The 13,452-nt window shown below is 38.4% G+C and overlaps 2 protein-coding genes across 6 annotated transcripts in view; both read right to left on the bottom strand.

Annotated features, from left to right (window-relative positions):
- The window catches only part of LOC117494828 (C-type lectin domain family 10 member A-like), a 99,868-nt gene that overhangs the window by 34,013 nt on the left and 52,403 nt on the right, over positions 1 to 13,452 (bottom strand). The gene's annotated exons all lie outside the window — the stretch shown is intronic.
- Positions 1 to 13,452, bottom strand: part of LOC117494829 (C-type lectin 1-like) — a 59,002-nt gene that overhangs the window by 15,732 nt on the left and 29,818 nt on the right. For 2 of the 4 annotated variants that reach the window (XM_034145815.1, XM_034145816.1), the window contains exons 3-8: positions 11,376 to 11,435; positions 10,939 to 11,010; positions 10,034 to 10,327; positions 9,782 to 9,945; positions 9,527 to 9,642; positions 8,955 to 9,454 (exon numbers count right to left, since the gene is read on the bottom strand). In XM_034145815.1, the coding sequence (XP_034001706.1) occupies positions 9,289 to 9,454; positions 9,527 to 9,642; positions 9,782 to 9,945; positions 10,034 to 10,327; positions 10,939 to 11,010; positions 11,376 to 11,435 (872 nt within the window). In that variant the 3' untranslated portion in view covers positions 8,955 to 9,288. Of the gene's footprint in view, positions 1 to 8,954; positions 9,455 to 9,526; positions 9,643 to 9,781; positions 9,946 to 10,033; positions 10,328 to 10,938; positions 11,011 to 11,375; positions 11,436 to 11,747; positions 11,820 to 12,651; positions 13,447 to 13,452 lie in introns of those variants that run through there. The other 2 variants (XM_034145814.1, XM_034145817.1) reach the window with 2 other exon arrangements.

Genomic DNA, 13,452 nt, shown 5'->3' with positions numbered 1-13,452 from the left:
TCTGTCGGAAACAATTACTCTGAAAACTTAAAAATATGAAAACTAATGAATACAGCATTTCATATTTAAACATCATACTTATAAACAGTAGAAACAAAAAGTAAGTTGAATTTTTTAAGAGTACTTTGAAACATTCTCAACTGAAAATAACAGAAATTACAAAATGGCGACATATGTTCACATTGTCAATTTGAAGGAGCAGTGTGCAGGATTTAGTAAGTCTAACAATGGGGATGTAGGTTCCAACCAATGGATAACTTGTTCACTCACCCTCCTATCCCAAGTTTGTAGAATGTATATTGGCTGCAAAAAACTTGAGGCCCAATCATGTTTCCTCTGTCCATTCTGCGCTACTGTAGACGTGGCAGTGCAACCTAGAGGACAAAAAGATCAGAATCAGAAACAGGTTTTTCACACGTATGAGGAATTTGACTAGGTGTCGTACATACACATATAAATAAAAAAAATTAAATAAAAAAAAGTACACAGATAGCGAACTATATTAAGAACACTGTAATAAAAATATAGTAAGATAGCAATAAAATAAAGCAGTAATATACATCGAAATAGAATGCAATAAATTATAGAATATAAAATATGTGCAGTAAGCAATATTTAAACATTGCATTATTTACCATCCTGTGATCTCCATTATGTAATGCATAGAGTCTGCGTTGTGGATGAGGTAAAGTGTCAGTGGGGGGGCCTTGTTGAGGTGGCGAGAGGTTTTGGTCCTGGTGGCGAGAGGTTTTGGTCCTCATGGAGAGGTTCTGGTCCTGATGGAGAGAGGTTTTGGTCCTGATGGAGAGAGGTTCTGGTCCTGATGGAGAGAGGTTCTGGTCCTGATGGAGAGAGGTTCTGGTCCTGATGGAGAGAGGTTCTGGTCCTGATGGAGAGAGGTTTTGTTCCTGATGGAGAGAGGTTCTGGTCCTGATGGAGAGAGGTTCTGGTCCTGATGGAGAGAGGTTTTGGTCCTGATGGAGAGAGGTTTTGTTCCTGATGGAGAGAGGTTTTGGTCCTGATGGAGAGAGGTATTGGTCCTGATGGAGCGCAGCCTCCTGCCAGAGGGGAGGGGGGTGAACAGTTTGTGTCCAGGGTGGGAGGGGTCGGCCACTATCTTTCCTGCCCGCCTCAGGGTCCTGGAGGCATGCAGGTCGTGGAGGGATGGCAGATTGCAGCCTATCACCTTCTCTGCAGAGCGGATGACACGCTGCAGCCTGCCCTTATCCTTGGCTGTGGCTGCAGCGTACCAGATGGTGATGGAGGAGGTGAGGATGGACTCCATGATGGAGGTGTAGAAGTTCACCATCATCGTCTTTGGCAGGTTGAATTTCTTCAGCTGCCTCAGGAAGAACATCCTCTGCTGGGCTTTTTTGATGAGGGAGCTGCTGTTCTGCTCCCATTTGAGGTCCTGGGCGATGATGGTGCCCAGGAAGCGGAAAGACTCCACAGCAGTGACTGGGGAGTCACACAGAGTGATGGGGAGTCATACAGAGTGATGGGGAGTCACACAGAGTGATGGTGAGCCACACAGAGTGATGGGGGCGGGCGGGGCTGCGTTCTTCCTAAAGTCCACAACCATCTCCACTGTCTTGAGAGCGTTGAGCTCCAGGTGGTTTTCCCCACACCAGGTCACCAGATGGTCCATCTCCCACCTGTAGGCAGACTCGTCCCCACCAGAGATGGGTCCGATGAGCGTGGTGTCGTCTGAACTTCAGGAGCTTGACAGACTGGTGACTGGAGGTGCAGCTGTTGGTGTACAGGGAGAAGAGCAGAGGGGAAAGAACGCAGCCTTGAGGGGAACCGGTGCTGATGGTCAGAGACGTGTTTCCCCAGCCTCACGTGCTGCTTCCTGTCAGACAGGAAGTCTGTGATCCACCTGCAGCTGGGAGAGCTTGTCCTGCAGCAGAGCTGGGATGATGGTGTTGAAGGCAGAGCTGAAGTCCACAAACAGGATCCTGGCGTAGGTTCCTGCTGTGTCCAGGTGCTGGAGGAGGAAGTGAAGTGATAACTATTAGTAAACCATAATGATGGATGTTATTATCAGCAGCTGCCCATAGATCCCCTAAATCTTGTATGAACGAACACACACACACACACACACACACACACACACACACACACACACACACACACACACACACACACACACACACACACACACACACACACACACACACACACACACACACACACAAGAGCATCCCAAGGGCATTGATTATTTCATAAGTTTAGAAGGGGGGAACATAGTCTAACAACAGTTAGCTTTTGTTAATTTTACCTTGAGCCAAACTTGTGATACTTGTTTCTGAAATCCCTTTCTCTTAAAGTGAATAAAAAACAAAAAAAACAATGGAGCTTACCCTAAAACTAACCACTGGATTGCTTGTCTAACATGACCTAGTCCATGTTAGTGAAGTACAACTGGGATTTCGAGGGGGAAGATATGCTTGGTTGATTCTAATTTTTACTTTCTTACTTTTTGAATAAAAATCATGTTTGTATCACTACACTTCTAAGGGACAACATGGGTCAAACATTGCCCGTATTCTTTTGCTATGTTATTTCATGCATGGCTGAGTATTTATTTACTATACATTTTCAAAAATAATTAATTTTAGCAGTGATTTGGACCAAGCATGTATGATGTAGTAATACAACAAGTATTTTAGTTCACACAGTGTGACATTAGCTAGTCATGTTAGCTTGTAATATATAGAGCAGAGCTAACTAGCAAGTTAACCGAACGTTAGCGGTTAGCTGTTTATGCTATGCTAGCTGTTGGCTACTTAACATTAACAAACTGGATTCCGCTGTAAGAAAGCTGTGAAACTTTACATTAAACTTGGCGACAACACTGTGACACCCCGCTGCATGTTTATGTGTAATTCTCCCGTGTGGAGACGAGAGGTGGAGCGGCAGCACTGCAATAAGCTGTAAGCTAACGTTAGCAGCCACCTTGTTAAACCAGGTTTGGGCGCAACATCTTGCAAGAAACAGCATCGCAGGGCTTCTTAACATTTAACAACCTATTAATGATGCAAACTCAGCTAACTAGAAGAAGAAACGTAACCTTAAATACAAAATAAAACATTCACAAACTAAGGATTATCTAAATACATGTTTAACTCCATTACAGTTGCAGGACTCACCAGATCTCAAGTCTTCTGTTCTTTGTTGACGTCCCGATGCTCATATTTAACGTGTAGATGTAAAACGATCCCGATATTAATCCATTAATCCATAAACTCCTGCAGCTCCGAGCCGGAGCTGGAAAAGCGCCGGTGTGAAAAGGGCAGACAGCTGTAGCTCCGTCCGCAGGAGGAGACCCGCTCTAACTGACGTGAATGTTTCAAATGTGAACAACAGGCGCGGGCAGTTCTCATTGGCAGGTTTCTTCGATGACGTTTATATTAACCAATCAGGAGTGTTGTGAACTCATTCCAAACATGCCTGACTTGTCTGCCGTGTTATGGCTGAATTCCAATTCAAGTGCCGTAGTTCTGGCTGTTGGCCAGAATCCGAAAACCATGCACATTATACTGCATGAAAGACTAAGGCTTATTACTGTATATTGACCAATGGGAAAAAAAACACAGCAACAGAACACATCAATAAAACAAGGATAACTGTGACTTATTGTTGAGTAAATAACAGTGTGTGTTTTAAACCTGGGTCCTCCCTGCAGAGATTTCTCCACTTTCTAAGATTTTTATTTTTTTTAATGATATTGTCAACTGTAGATGTTTACAATATAGTAAGTTAGGAATTTAATGAAAACATATTTATTTACTTTTGTTTCAACATTGGATATTTTGTGTTTGTGGTGGATTCAATCGAATATTGAGAAAATGATTTATGTAAAAATGTTTTACTTTACATTTTTTTTGTTTGACGCTTTTTTTTACAGTTTTATGTTTACCTTAAAATTACAAAGAAATATCTTAAAGTCTTATAATAGTAATACACTTTTATATTACGAGTTACATATTTAATTACAGATAATACTTTTTATTTTACGTACATCTGCATGTATTTTCTGAAAGTGCAAAAATACTGTAAATATTATATAGTAAATGTACTGTAAAAAAAAATGAAATAATCGTTATTTGTTGTTATTGTCAAAATACTTAAAATAATGTTTTGGATTGTTAATTTATAGTTAATATCTGTCATTTTACAGGATTTTGCAAGTTATTTAAAAAAACATGATAATTACTATAAAAATTTACAGTTATTTCCTGTAAAATTACGATCTTTTTTTACAGTGTACAGGATCTTTTAATCTCCTATTGCCCCTCTAGGGCATTAAGATCCCAGAGTGCAGGTCTGCTGGTGGTTCCCAGAGTCCACAAAAAAAGGTCAGGTGCTAGAGCTTTCGGCTACCAAGCCCCGTTCCTCTGGAACCAACTTCCAGTGACGATTCGGGAGGCAGACAGTGTCCACACAGTAGGTTAAAGACTTTCCTCTTTAGTACAGCGTACAGTTAAGACTGGTTTTAAACCCCCTTTTATAGATTCTCATGGACCCTTCCTTTCATGGAATTGTATTGTACTCTAACTGTATTTGTGTCATTGTGTTATGTTCCTTTTTAAATTACGTTTGTTGTTTTTACATTGTTTTACATTGCCAATTTTGTTTGTTGACTTGTGAAGCCCTCTGAGACAAATAGGATTTGTGATTTTGGGCTATATAAATAAACTTGAATTGAATTTAATTGAATTGAATCATGCACCTGGAGGGGATGCATTTTTATCCATGGTGCCTTCTGGTGCAGCTTCTTCTTTGGTGTCCTCTGAAAAATAAAAACACAGTGTGTTATGTTATGAAGTTTATCAGAATCAGAAACAGGTTTATTACCAGGTAGGTTGAAAGATATTGTATACATTGTGTGCATTAAACTCCCAATATGATCAAACTTCAAAAACCATTGGACAAAACATTCATTTTATAATCAGCTATTGGTGGTAAATACAGTGAAGAAGAGAGACCTCTGTCCTGAGTTAAACAAACAACATGAATTAAAAGTTAATATAGAACAAAAAGATCTGATTTAATATTCACATTTTTAACCTTCATCACTGTTTTTAATTTATTTTTAACATTATATTTATTGGGAATTTCATCATAGAAAGAACATACAGTCACACATACATACATACATACATTAACGTGATAGTAATATTATATGGGAAGATAACACTCCCCTCCCCCCACCCTCAACATCGAACATGCAGGGAAACCTCACAGATTGAAATGAAACAGGAGTAAATACAATCAGATAAAGTAAAGGATGTGAAACAATAATACAAAACATTTATATGAAAGAATAACTCGTTTCTATATTTAGAGATAATAATAATTCAGTCAGACAACTCACGTATCTCTTTAACATGTTTATTAGAAGCAGCATATAGTTGAGTTTGGCGACTAGGCTCGGGCCTCATCACTCCACAGATATACATAGCACGATGAGTGATGATTAAATAACTAACCCCGAGCCTACAGGTGGAAGCTGGGGTGGAAGCTGGGGTGGTGGTGGGGCAGGCAGGCAAGCAGCAGCAGCATGAACACAGCAGCGGTAGCAATGTGAACGCAATAGCAGGGCACGAACGCAGCAGCAGCAGCAAGCAATGCATGGAGAGAGATCTGGCAGGTTAAATAGAGCGGCATATTAAGGAGACTCTGTTTGGTTGCTTGTAGAGTGGCAAGGGGCGGTATGTATGAATGCAGCGTAAGTGCTCGAGTTGACTGCCTGAACTAGCTCGCAGGCTTCGCTCCATTTATAAGCAGCATTGTTATTATTCCTTATTTTCTATCAGTGTTTGATAGCGATATTCATCAATTTCACTCATCAATTTCCATTTGATCACTTTCAAGAAAATGCATGAACGTGTCCCATATGTCCTTACATTTATTTACTTTCCTTTTGATCACATAGGTTCATTTGTCCAAAGCGAGGCAGGACACCATTTCCCGCAGCCACATTGCAGGTGTAGGACCATCCGTATTTTTCCACCTCAGTGCAATTGCTCTCCTAGCCTGAAGTAGGCAAATATTAATCAAGGGCACTGCTTTACGGCTTGGTACCAATTGATCAGGATATATACCTAATATACAGAGCTTTGCGTCGAGAGGGATCTGTAGAGCAGTTACATGTGCAATCAGGTTAACTATGTCTTTCCAGAATGATTGGATTTGTTGGGATTCCCACATACAGTGCAGCAGAGTACCAACATTCACTATTTTATTTTTAAATAATATGACTGTTGAATAAATCTCATGTTTGCTTGTGTTCACAGCTCACCTGGACGCGTTGCCTTTTTATCCACAGGGCCTTCTGGTGCATTCACATAGTCAGCTTCTTCTGTGATTTCCTCTGGAAGATAAACACATACTGTTTCATCAGATATGTAGTTTCACTCCCATTATGTTCAGCACGCATGAGGAACCATTTCACTAAATGATGGAGTTTATAATCAAACTCAACGATGTAAAATGAGTTGCCGTCACGCAAAGAATCAGGAGCAGGAAAGCAGAACTAAAAACACACAGAGAAGTGTATCATGCTGACTTTTAAAACGAGATTAAAGACCAATTAGACAAACTCAAATGTGCCTCTTTCAAATATAACATTTGTACATGTTTTTGTTCAAAAATGGAACACATTTAGTATTTAGTACAATAGTTCATCATGTGTGGTTAACATTTTGATAAACTACAAACTTCTTCCTTAATTTACTCTCAACAAAATCCCCAAATGCATTACACATTATGTCTCTATGTTCAGCAGAGTTGATCAATTATAATTTTAAAGATTCAATCTTAAATTAATTTGGATATTTAAAATAATTAGCTGCTAGGGAGTGGTCAAGCCTCAGAAGCAACTCACGCATATATAGGCATACATAGCAAACCATGTTGGTAAAGGCAAAGAAAAACATATCATAGGTTGTATCTTAGACACACACACACACACACACACACACACACACACACACACACACACACACACACACACACACACACACACACACACACACACACACAACACACACACACAAACACACACACACACACACACAAACACACACACACACACACACACACACAACACACACAACACACACACACACACACAAATCAACTCTGGAATATTCTTTAATTACCCATATCCTCGATTATTTTTCCTTTCATCCTGAACAAAGTCCTGCTGCAGTCCTGATGAGAGCGTCTCTCTGATGTGACGGTTCAGTAGACTTCTGCTTCGAGGTGGAGATGGCACCTTTTTAATCTCCTGTTCTCATGTCATGTTGATACTTCACAAATAGTTTCAACCGGAACTTGAAAACGTGTGGTCCTTTCACAGAGTTTTAATAGAGTCACACAACCCAAATATTGGATTTCCCAATAATATGCTGATGTTGACAGAGTGACTGAATATTGAGGCCTGATCTCCTTCTATCTTATTTTCATCAAAATGGTTGCACCATGAATAAGATTGTTTCTCCAGACTTGATTAAAGCACTGATGTTTTCAAGGAAAAGACAAAACCAACAATGTGTGGCAGCACATTTAATCACTGGTGACAACAGAGTAAAACAAGACATTGCTCAGTGACAAAAATACAGATAGATACAAATCATCCATAAAGTGTGCATCATCAGAATAGTATCAGGGACAGTTTCATCCCACTGGCCATAAGACTATTAAACACCTGAGCTTGCACTACTTTTATTTGTATTGTTGTTTCTTATATGTATTTCTTATGTCTTGTTAATTGCACTGTTAAGGAACCTGCGATCACATTTGTTATACATTACATAATTACACCGTAGTTTCTAAATGTCATGACAATAAACCTTTGAATCTTGAATCTTGAAAAATAGTTATTTAACAGACTCTGGAACATTGTATTGAGAACAAGTGATGCAGCGCCCTCTGTTGGCCGGTAGAAGCAATCAAATAAAATGGTCCATAATCTTTGCAATAATCTGCAGAGTTTAAGCATTGCATCTCTAACACAATAGAATAACATTATTCACACAAAACAGAATAACTATTTTAACCTTCCATATCTAATAAAAACACCATACAAATGTTAAAGAAAGAAATATTTGCATTCATTTAGCAAGCTCCATAGAAATTAAGTTAAACTAAAAGTACATTATGAGTTAATGTTTGTGTTTTATTGTTTGTATCGAGTTTATGAAACGTTTCTGGAATTACTGTTTTTTATCCTTTTTTTGTTTTATTTTTTTGTTTGGAATTTGTTTTTATTCAGAAGTAATTTATCTTTTTTTAAATAGTTTACAGTAACCTTCTCAAGCTCTATAGGAATGAAGTCAAAGTCAAAGTATATTGATTTTAAAATTATCCATAAAATATACGAGTTAACTTTTGTGTCGCATTGTTTATTTTAAGTTCATGCAATGTTTATGTAATCGAGCCGTAACAGAAAAACGATTTGATCCTTCCAGACTGATACAAACACCATGAAGATGTTAAGGAAATAAATAATTGCATTATTTTGAGTGATTATATTATATTAAAGTGGACCTATCATACTATATTTGAATAATATAGTGTAGGACCATACCTATATAAGGCATATTTATACTTTTTCTTTTTCAAAATACCAAACAGATCATGCATTTTAGCCATGCCTCATTTTGCTCAATTTGACATTTTTTAGCTCTGTTTTTGCAAGGGCTGATTCTGTGAGAACAGCACCACCTACAGGCCTGGCATATGTACTACAGCGTCTCCAGCGCTTTCGAACGGCAATGGCCGTGGCTGTCTCCTCCTGATTGGTGGAGTTGGCCCAATAGCCGTAGCGCCACCGTCCTGACGTCAGGACAGTGTTCAAATCTGGATCAGTTTTTATCAGATCCGTTGCAGCCCCCTTTTTTAGAGATTTGGGTATGGAGGAAAATAGAGAGGGTTGTGTTTTCTGACACTTGGTGAGTTCCCTGGAACACCGGGGACACATATTCATGTATAAAAGACGTACAAAAGTGCATTTTGCATGATAGGTCCCCTTTAAGTGAAACTAAAAGTATATTGATGTCAAAATAATCCATATTATATATGAGTTAACTTTTGTGTCTTATTGTTTGTATTGAGTTTATTAAACGTTTTTGCAATTACTGTTTTTTTTTCCTTTTTTGTTCGATAAGGGAACATCTCTGCACATTTATGGAATTTGTTTTTATTTTTAAAGTAGGATAATCCATAGTTTGACATTTATAGGCCTGTAAATCTATTTCATTTTCTTAATTCAAAGAGTTAGCAGTAACCTTCTTTGATTGACTGCGCTGTGCAAACAGAGAGAGATAGAGCCTTCTTCTGGCAGATCCATTGTTTGTGGTCACCACAGCTCACTGATACCCAGTTGTTTTCCCTCAGGACAGAGATTGCACAGTGACCGTCAACAGGATCTGCATTAAAGGAGCTGAGGAGAGAACATGATGGTTAGACAAAGTCTGATTTTATTATTCAAAGTGTTTAGTAATGAATCTCTTACCTATCAGTCAGATCACTTCCATCCACCCACTTCCATTTCCCATCTTCAACTCTCAGACCAATCCAGTATCCGTTAGTTCCTGAACTCAATGGGCTGTATTTACCGATGATGACGTTCTGACAACAGAGAAACAGATATCAGGTATTTACACCGTATAAGTAAATAAACACATAATGACCTAAAGACCCAAAGTGTGTTCAAACCTACAAAAAAATGCATACACTTTTCATAATCGCATCATATGAATGGGTTTACCTTTTCAGCAGGAGTATGTGCAACAGCCAAATCTGAATTCTTTCCTTTGCAGTCTTCTCGAGCTTCTTCCCAGGTTTTCCAACCAGGAGAAGGAGGGTCATTGATCGCATTGCAGCTGGGCTGAATGTGAAACCAGCCAAACTGACAAGGTTGACACTTTTTATCTGAAACAACAGAGTCCAAACAATCAACATCATGACTGCAGTATGAAAATATTGTAATTGTGACCTAATATATAGGATCTGAACATACCGGTATTTCCTAAGCAGTAGGAATCGATGCTCCACTGAGCTTGACTGACATTGAGCTCATTCGAGGTTGTCTCCATGTTTTGTATTTGCTGTGTCAAGTTCTTCTTCTTGGTCTCCAGCTGGTGGTTTAGTTTGTTCAGGTCTTTCACGTTGCTTTCTAAGACAGTAAAGGCTTGTATCAGGTTGTCATACTGGACCGTGAGATTCTTCCATGTCTCCAGCTCCTGGATTCTTGATGTCAGGTTCAGGATTTCTGCAGTCTGCTTGGCGTTGTCTTCAGAAAGTTCAGAGGTCACTACAGAGACAGAGGAAGGTGTTGGGCTGTAAGGCTTGTGTCTCTGAGTGATTAATGATCATAATAGACATTAAAGAACAGGTTCATATGTTTTATGTTTCTTAAAACAATAGTCAGACGCACATATAAACATGTGAACGGAGCAGCATTGATGGTCTAAGATTGTTAAATCAAGTGTTTATCTTCTAAAGTAAAAAAAAAAAACCTCTTCTGAAATACATCTTTGCACAGGGCCTGTGTTAACAGGAGGCAGGATTACACCTAACAAAAGCTGTTTCTATGTACATGTGGGGCGTCTGACAGACCTGTCCTTTGAAAAAGTGAAGCATAGGAACATGTCAGCCACAGCCGGCTAACTTCACTAGAGCAGTAACAAGTTAGCAACGAGCTAACTGCATTTGGAGAGATAACAGGCGGAGCGACTGGTCTCTGTATTGTAGACATCTTACAACAGCTCTGACGATTCAAACCACTGCCTTTTGTAAAATATGGAGAACTCAAGCAGACACCTTCATACACACACTTCACCCTTCACACACACACTTCACCCTGAACACACACTTCAGCCTGTTTCAAACTGTTGAACTAACATTGACACAGAAGATACTCACAGTAGATACGGAGACCCATGATGGCTAACAGTATGAGCCAACACACTGCTATTGGAAGAAAAAACCTCAAGCCTGAAAAATAAGCATTCTGTTAAAAAACCTTAACAAAGGTTTCGAAAGGTTTCAAAGGTTTTAAAGTCATATACACAGATACAGTTTAGTCTAAAAACTGAGGTCACAGGTTGCTTAAAAAAATGTAATATAAACATATACAAGACTTAAAAGAAATAAAAAAAATAGTGCAAGCTCAGGAGCTTAGCTTTATCTTAACGCCTAAAACCATTTAACAGGCTAAGCTAATGCTTTCAATTCATTATAAACACACCACAAAAATAGCTAAACCATTTCAACCTTTATCACTATGTCACTGTTTACCTTTATATATTTTTTTTAAACATGTTAACAGTATTAAATAGTGAAATGTATTGATCAGGCACCTGGAGGGGATGCCTTTGTATCCACGGTGCCTTCTGGTGCAGATTCTTTTTTGGTGTCCTCTGAAAAATAAAAACACAATGTGTTGTGTTTTTATGAAGTTTATCAGAATCAGAAACTGGTTTATTTCCAGGTAGATTAACACATACGAGGAAATTGACTTGGTGTTGTGTTTCATACATAAACATAAAACTAAAACACAGGTGCATACATCAAAATACATACAAATTAAAATAAAATATTTTTAAAATATTAAAAAATACTAAAAAATATCAAGAATATATGCTTGCTGAACATGATGGGAGAGAAACTCAGTATAGCAGTATAATATGACTGTTGAATAGATATCATGTTTGCTTGTGTTCACAGCTCACCTGGACACGTTGCCTTTTTATCCACAGGGCCTTCTGGTGCATTCACATAGTCAGCTTCTTCTGTGATTTCCTCTGGAAGATAAACACATACTGTTTCATCAGATATGCAGTTTCACTCCCATTATGTTCAGCACGCATGAGGAACCATTTCACTAAAGGATGGCGTTTATAATCAAACTCAACGATGTCAAATTAGTTGCCGTCACGCAAAGAATCAGGAGCAGGAAAGCAGAACTAAAAACACACACAGAGAAGTGTATCATGCTGACTTTTTATAACAAGATTAAAGACCAATTAGAAAAACTAATATCTTATAAATAAAACATTTGTACATGTTATTGTTCAAAAATTGAGCACATTTTGTATTTAGTACAATAGTTCATCATGTGTGGTTAACATATTGATAAACTACAAGCTTCTTCCTTAATTTACTCTCAACAAAATCCCCAAATGCATTAAACATTATGTCTCTATGTTCAGCAGAGCTGATCAATTATAATTTTAAAGATTCAATCTTAAATTAATTTGGATAGGTTGTATCTTAAACACACACACACACACAAACACACACACACGCACACATACACACACATACATACACACACACACACACACACACACACACACACACACACACACACACACACATACACACACACACACATACACACACACACACACACACACACACACATACACACACACACACACAAACACACACACACACACACACACAAACACACACACACACACACACACACAAACACACACACACAAACACACACACACACACACACACACAAACACACACACACACACACACATACACAACACACACACACACACACACACACACACACACACACACACACACACACACAACTCTGGAATATTCTTTAATTACCCATATCCTCGATTATTTTTCCTTTCGTCCTGAACAAAGTCCTGCTGCAGTCCTGATGAGAGCGTCTCTCTGATGTGACGGTTCAGTAGACTTCTGCTTCGAGGTGGAGATGGCATCTTTTTAATCTCCTGTTCTCACGTCATGTTGATACTTCCCAAATAGTTTCAACTGGAACTTGAAACGTGCGGTCCTTTCACAGAGTTTTAATAGAGTCACATATACAACATATTGGATTTCCTAATTATGTAATCATATTAACTGCAATTTGGATCTCCAATGGATTTCTAGGCCCCAAAAACGTATGTTTAGTCACCAAAATAAGATAAGAGATACTTTATTGATCCCGAATTGGGAAAGGTTTGCGTAGCAGCAGCATAAAAAGACAATACAAATGAAAAGACTAGAAATAAACAAGAAAGTAGAAAATATACATGTTGACTACATGACTGAATATTGAGGCCTGATCTCCTTTTGCCTAATTTTCATAAAACATGTTACATCATCGTGAATAAGATGTTCCTCCTGACTTGATGTTTTCAAGAAAAAGACAAAAGCAATGTTTTTACACTTTCAAGTAATCTGGAGATTAATCAATCAATTTCTTATATTGAAAACATGCAAATAGCTTGAGTACAAACTGAATTTGAATGGTGCATTTCAGTGGTGTTGCTTTCTAGAAACAAGCTCTTAAAAAAGTCAACCAAGATACCAGATTGGGGAGTGGAGAGAAACTCCCTCTGGGGTTTTAGCCTTTGCAATCTTTATTTATTTATATAGCACATTTAACACTTTGTAGACCAT

This window comes from Trematomus bernacchii, unplaced genomic scaffold (genome assembly GCF_902827165.1).
Source record: "Trematomus bernacchii unplaced genomic scaffold, fTreBer1.1, whole genome shotgun sequence".
NCBI lineage: Eukaryota > Metazoa > Chordata > Actinopteri > Perciformes > Nototheniidae > Trematomus > Trematomus bernacchii.
Note: the sequence above shows the minus strand (reverse complement) of the source record. Positions and strands in the feature narration are given on the sequence as shown.